The 7448-nt window shown below is 41.5% G+C and overlaps 1 protein-coding gene across 1 annotated transcript in view; it reads right to left on the bottom strand.

Annotated features, from left to right (window-relative positions):
* Positions 1 to 6155, bottom strand: part of VPS41 (vacuolar protein sorting 41 homolog (S. cerevisiae)) — a gene marked incomplete at its 3' end in the record, with an annotated part of 191151 nt that extends 184996 nt beyond the window's left edge. The window contains exon 1 of the mRNA XM_008590367.1: positions 6135 to 6155. Coding sequence (XP_008588589.1) covers positions 6135 to 6155 — 21 coding nt within the window. The remainder of the gene's footprint in view (positions 1 to 6134) is intronic.
* Between the last annotated feature and the right edge of the window lie 1293 nt (positions 6156 to 7448).

Here is a 7448-nt window from a genome sequence, read left to right as displayed (position 1 = left end):
AGCTTGGTTTCTATGTTTTAAATTTTCATATTGCCAACGTGAGGTTTGAAGTTTGAAAATCACTAGCTATTTCTAAATCCTAACCTTTCTTCTCAACACAACTTAGGTCTCACTCCTTCACAGAATTATCTCCAGCAAACCTAGGCCACAAGGTCCTGATCCGGTCTCCTGTGGTCTTTGTTTCTTCCCACACCTGTCAGCTAGCACCCAATATTAACTGCCTTATCCTACTCATTATCATTTTTAATATCCACATCGTGGATAAACCTGAAGGCTCTGGCCTCTTTGTCTCCCAGTATCCTAACCGTAGGCACAGCTCAACATGTTTGCTGGTATTGATTACAGGAAATAAGAAGCCAATCTAAAACAAGAATATGCTGCCTCCTCTGTATATTTCCTTTCCATTTATGAGGAATACCAAGTGTATTTTCCCTAGACAGATGCTTAACTTAGCTCATGCACCAGGACAGTCCAGAAGGGAGCTAGAGGGAGGCAGCAGAAAACCAGGACACAGCAATTCAACGAGAATGCTAACAACCTAGCAGAGCCCCTCAGGCTTCAGAAGACCCACCCCCACACCAGTCCTACAGTCAGCACAGGGCTCAATGATAGTGGCCTGGGAGAAGACTCAGCATGGCTGACCTCAGAGACCAGGAGGGTGATGGGGAAGACTGTCAGTGCAGGAGAGAGAGAAGCCAGGACCTCCCAGACTTGTGAAGACTTGTGAATATTGAGGGTGTGCACACTGTGGAGAAAGAAAACAGAATCTGTGGGAGAAATGACAGGCTGTAGCCTGAGGAAGGGCAGCTCCAAACTTTGCAGGAGGGCTGAGCTGGCTCTGTGTTGCATGAAGACCATAAAACAGAGCAGAGACCAGGCCCTGAGAAACCAAGGCCTGGAGACAGATGTGAAACACTTAAGTGCCACCTTCTCTCTCTTCCCAACAAACTGTGTACCCCAGCTGAGTTTAATGAGAAAGAGGGCTGTGGCAGATTCCAACATGTGACGTGGGCACAGGAAGAAGGAAATATTTTGTGACATGTATTTGATATCCCTGTATCAGAGAGTCTCAATTTTAAAAAGCTCAAAGGAGCTGTGGCCAGTTTTAGGCACCAGAGACTAGGCTGGTGGAGTAGGAAAGATGAAGGAGCACCTGGGGAGCTGGCAGGAGGAGGGAGACTCAGCTTACCAACCCCACTCAACCCTCTGGGCTCAGCTACCACACTCATTCCGCACATGAAGAAAAACCTGGACATCTGCCCCAGCGTGGAAAAGGGGACAAGCTCAGTGACCCAGTCCCAAATCTGACTTTGCATTAGAATCATGAAAACTTAGTTTGGGGTATTAGCTAATACCCACTAACACACTCTATCTTCACAGGTTCTGATTCAGTAGGAGTAAAATAAGAGTCTGGAATCACAAGCATTTTGTTAACAAAAAACACGAAGGACAACCAGGCGTCAAGAAGAAAAAGAGGCAACTGTGACCAAGCAGCTATGAATGGGAACTGCATGAGACACAGAAGCCCTGCTCTGATGAGTGCCCCTCTCCAAGGTGGAGATGTGGGGGCTAGGGAGACTACTAATCAGCTAGTGACATCAGCTGCCAGCCAACCCCCAGATGAAGATGAGTGGAAAAACTTATACAGCAATAAGCAAGTACAGTTAAGCTAATTTGTGACTACACTTTGGTTACATGATGGCAAAAAGTGGGCCCTCTGAAAATGTGGGTGATCCTGTGCTTTTGCAACATCTTGTTTGAGCTGTGTTTTTCCTTTAGTTATTGGTAACGTAGCTTTTAAGAGATTTGTCTTGGCCAAACTATAATAAAACAGAATTGTGCATACCTAAGCCAATTCCTGGTTGGATGAAGCTGTGTTTTTCCTTTAGTTATTGGTAACGTAGCTTTTAAGAGATTCGTCTTGGCCAAACTATAATAAAACAGAATTGTGCATACCTAAGCCAATTCCTGGTTGGATGATTGATCTTTGTCCTATTTATAAGACAATCATTTCAACCTAGCCACTTTAACATTTTTATCTCATTTTATGCTCATGAGAGTCTCGAGCAATAAAGTTCCCAATTTACAGGCAAGAAAACCGAGGCACCCAAGAATGTGTTGACTTGAGTTTTTGTTTTATGCATAATCACATGGGGGTATAAAGATCATGAATGTGCCATCTGATAATCAATTAATGATCTACAATGATTTTTTATTTTATTCATAATCACATGGGGGTATACAGATCATGAATGTGCCATCTGATAATCAATAAATGATCAACGATAAGGACAGAGTTTCCCTAATATCTAAAATGTGGAGGGAGAATTCAAAGTAGAAATTCTCCTATCTGGTCAAGGAACAGGTGGTCTGATTGCTCAAATACTTTAATGGATCAGGCTCCAGGCAGCTGAGAAGGAAACATGAAAGGTTACCTGTGGAGCTGACAGGAGTTAATAATCTAGAGAATGTAATCTACATCACACTGGAATTAGTAACTTTCAAAAGTTTCCAGCAAGAGAAAATAATTTCACAAAAATTCTACTGAACCTAATTTATAATTAGACAATTTAGAAAGCCCTTCTCTCCCCCAAATAAACTCATTTAAACATTTATTAAATGCCTAGTACCTATAAAGCACTAGACATCGGGGGGGGGGGGGACTACAGACATAAGTAAGCTCTCGACCTTCTGCTTGAGGACTCAGCAATCTGGAGGAGAGATAAGACAAATATACAAACAACTAGACATCAAGCTGAATGCTATTCATAAGAGAGGTATAGACAAATACTATTGGGCTTCTGTGATTATGAAGGTCAACTATAAATCAGTTTGGAGCAAAGTAAAACTGCTGGTTAGAAGATTTCCAGGAAGAATGCAGGGTATTAGTTCTTTCTTTGAACTATAAAATATATATGTAGTTACTTTTCTGAACTACTTCTACCATATCTGGCAAAAGCAAGAATTTCCCAATGACTTAAATTTTTTTTTTCATTCATATTCAAAAAGTGACTTTATTTTCAGGCTCTGTGAACTGTTTTATATTGTGTTAACTCACTTTGGGCAGATGTCACTATTTTGGGGGGGAAAAAGCAATCACCAAATGACACTCAGGAAAATGAATGCAGAGAGGTTTAGTTTTGTGTCACTCATTTGGACAGGCTGTTTGCATTTACAGGACATGGTACCAAGAAAAAAAAGCTTCTTTTACCCTAACCTATAACTTGTCATGGTATTCCATGTAATAACATATCTCAATTCCTAAAGCACTCAGGAGTAAAAGATAGTATGCCATGATTTTCTAAAAGCTTCAGGGCAGCAAAATAGAACAATTAGCAAATTTATTTACTCCACTTTTAAACACTTTTAGCTTTCAAAAAGTTGTATCATAAAGGTCTACCATCTACTTGGCTTCCTACTACGAAATGTAAAATGCACCAATCAAGCAGAGTGAGAGAAGCCTAACCATTTTTACTCTATAAAGGACTGATAATGCAGACACAACTATTTACTAGCTTTCGTATAAAAAATAAACCGAACAATTTGTGAATGCTTCTTTCTGCCACGCTTCTTTCTGGTCTTTTAAAGAAACACTGACACCTCCCTCACCAGCGGGAGGTGAACGCCCGCTCTAACTATATACTGGATGTTAAAGCATCAAAGGTGGAATAACGGCTTTAATGAAAATCACTAACAAGAAAAAGCTAATTCTACTTCATAAAATAAAAAAATAATCTAGATTTGTGTTCTTAAGTATATTTAAAAAGGCAGGTTTCTAGTGAAAAAATTTTGAGCTTTGGAGTCAGAAGACTGGAGACTTATTACAGGTATAAACCTGAGCAAATTACTCAAGTTGTCTGAATTTCAATTTCCTTATCTGTAAAATTCAGTAATTTCACACATATTTATTAAGTACCAAGCAATATTCTAGGTGTCCTGCATACGGCAGTAAACAAATCCTGGTCATGATGGAGCTTACATTCTAATTGTGAGAGTATACAGAAATACACAAAATATGCAGAAGAAAAAAAACTAATTTAAAAACACAGTAGGTCAAATGGTGATGAACCTTATAGAGAAAAATAATGCAGGAAGAAGGTTTCAAAGAATGGTCAGAGAATGGCTCACTCAACAAGAATGTCTCTTTGTCACTTAGACAAAGATATAAAGGAAACGAGGGGGAAAAAACCCTGTAAATATCAGAGGTCTTAAAAGGGAACAGCATGAGCAAAGGCCCTGAGGTAGGAACATGCTTGCTGTAGGAACAATAGGAAAGCCAATAAGAAACCCTTGTAAGGGCTTTGGCTTTTCCTCCGAGTGAAATTGGAAGGTTTGGAACATAAGAGGTATTTGACCTGACTTATATAGTTATATCAGAATAAACATTTACTTCACAGAATTATGTTTGGAGGACCAAATACATGTGAAAGGGTTTGTCTGTTTGTTTTAACAGGAAAGTGATGTACAAATGTAAAACTTTCTTATTATATCCCTAACTTTCCATGTGCCTTTTTTTTTTTTTTTTTTTTTTTTTTTTACATCAGACAGCTTTGCCAAATTTCTTCTGCACAAAACAGTGGTAAATACTAGGAACTTCCTCCATTTCTACTGCACTATACCTAAGGACATAAGGAACTTGGTTTTTTGCTTTTAAATCAAACCATGAAACAATTATATTTCAACATGAAATAAATATGAACAATATGAAAAAGCAATCTCACCACTAATCAAAGAACAATGACAGTCATGAAATGACATGTTCTAAATGAGTGTTTTCCTTTGGCCTGCCCAGAATGGAAAAGGAAGGTTCTAAGTGTCAGGTAAGAGATTCTCCTGTTATCACATTGACCAATCGAACCAAATACTTCGTGGTCAAATTTCTTAATTATTGGTATGTAAAAATGTATACATGGCAAATCTTCACTATGAATTGAAAATAAATGACGTTGCAAATGGTTAAAAATTAAATTATTGAACGAGGTAAACATCTCATGATACTAAGCAGCCCATCATCAAGTCACTTTTTGGAGGCAATCATGGCATGTGAGGAAAACAGTACCAAAGTGAAATGACACCGGAAATGGAAGCTTATGCCCCCCCACCCCAAACCTTGGTCTGCTTCTCTTTTTGTCGTTTTAATTTTATTTTGTCATTTCATCTAATACGTGGCTATCATTACCGCTATCTGAAAATAATTCATATTCCCATCACTAATTTCTACCCTAAACTCCAGTACCACATTGCCAGTTGCTGACTGGACACTGCCATCCGATGTCCTGCCAGCAACAATAATCCCATTTCACTTTTACCGAACCCAAGAGTGCTAAGCACTTTAACTACGTGTATTAATTCATTCCATCTTAAACCACCCTCTGAGGACGTACTATTNCACATTGCCAGTTGCTGACTGGACACTGCCATCCGATGTCCTGCCAGCAACAATAATCCCATTTCACTTTTACCGAACCCAAGAGTGCTAAGCACTTTAACTACGTGTATTAATTCATTCCATCTTAAACCACCCTCTGAGGACGTACTATTCATTGTTATCTCCATCTTACACATGAAAGTTAAATAAGTAGCCCAAAGTCACACATTTAGTAAGAAGGGAACCAGCACTGGAGTCTAGGCCCTGCCACCGGTGCACTTACTCCCTGCTGCACAGCAACAGTGCCCTAGCTCTGAACCTAAATCCAACACACACAAAGCAAAACTCATCATCTACTTTCTCTCAGCTCTCACTGTCCTACTTCAGGTGGAGAGCAACTTAAATTTCAGTCACCTGGCCCCAAAACTCAAGCCATCTCTTAACCCTCCCACAGTCAGTCAGTCCCTGGGGTAACCCGACCTGCCTTCATGCCAAGATCTCACACAGCACGGGCCACACATACCAGGCCCCAGGAAAGGCCGCCTCCGGGACGCCAGGGGTTTCGGTGCGCTTTCCCGGGTGCCTTCCCGGGCAGGCATCCGACCTCGGCTCTCTGCACCCCGGAGGGAACCTCCACCGCCGCGCCCCGTCCTGCCGCGAGTCCGCCTCGCCCTCCGGCAGCCAGCCCCGCAGCTCCACGGGCCTCGCTCCACCTCGCCCTCGTCTCCCCACCCCTGGGCGCTCAACAAACAGATGCAGCCTTTACCTGCTCCTCTGCTTCCGCCATGGTGCCGCCGGAGAGTCACATGACAGACCCGGAAATAACCGAAACCAGACACTGTCCCGGGGCCTGCCGGGAAATGTAGTTTCAGCCGCACCTGAGCCTAGAGGTCTCTTCCAGCCGCTGAATCAGCTGGGGCCCCTTTCTGCTTCCGACTCTCCAAGCTCGGTGAAGGGCTGCTTTGGAGAATCTATACGTAACCATCGTTAATGCTATGATTTATTTTATTGTAATTCTTGTTTCTGTGATTATTATAGCATTTATTGAGCACTTGATAGATGAATTATCGCATTTAACACTCCCAGCAATTCCCGCTATTATCCCTCTTTATAGATGAGAACACGTAACTCAGAAACCAGTTACTAAAAGGCAGAACTAGGATTGGAATTTGGCCCTGTCAAATGATTTTTGTTGTGATTGCCAAACGCTGCTTACTCTAAAAGTGTTCTCACCTTTGTTTTTTTTAAGCATAGTAAACGAATATAAAGCAGTCTTTGCGGTAGAGAACCCGAGAACAGTTTACGCTCCAACAAATATTATTTAATTCCTACTGCTTGCTAATTTAAGTTCACATCTTCTAGCATGTGAACACTGGAATTTTTTAACATCTCTGTTGTATAAATTATTTGTTAAACTTTTGTTGAGTGTATTCTATAGGTAAATATTCAGGATGGAATATAAACTTGTCCTTGATAAAATCTGTAAAATCACTGTATTACTTCCATCCTTCAGAATGACTGATCCCTTCTCCATGTTTCTGGGCATTGTGAACTCTTCTTCCTAATCCTCAGGACTCTGCAGTATCTTGTCCAAAGATAGGCATTTTCTTCTTTCCATTGTCTTGAGCAGCTGGTAAGTAGCTGAGGGCCTCACAAACGGCAGCATGTGGTGGACGCCTCAGTGCCCTTTCTGACTCCCTGTGCCGCCCTAACTCTGGCCTACGAGGAACTCATGGACTCAGCTCCCTGTGCCTCCCTGAGTCTCTAGCTGTAACTTTCTCAGCTCAATGGCCCAGCAGCCAGGGCACTGTCATCTCTGAGACACTTGTCTTCTCCCAAGGGACTGAGCAGCCTTAATTCCATCCTCTTCTTCCAAGCCTTGCTGGAGTTCATCTTCCAGTCTGCTGATCACTCAGACACAGGGAATGAAGACAGACCAACCCCAAAGCATTTAGATATCCATTGGCAAGCACCCAATGTCCTAAATGCAAACCTGTTTAATCCAAGAGTTTCTAAGATATCTTGCAAAGCAGCCCAGAACCAAATATTGCTCATGATGGACTCAAAGACCCAGAAAGAC

Source organism: Galeopterus variegatus, unplaced genomic scaffold, assembly GCF_000696425.1.
Source record: "Galeopterus variegatus unplaced genomic scaffold, G_variegatus-3.0.2 Scaffold6042, whole genome shotgun sequence".
Classification (NCBI taxonomy): Eukaryota; Metazoa; Chordata; class Mammalia; order Dermoptera; family Cynocephalidae; genus Galeopterus; species Galeopterus variegatus.
The sequence above is the reverse complement of the archived record's forward strand: the minus strand, read 5'-3'. Positions and strand labels throughout refer to the sequence as shown.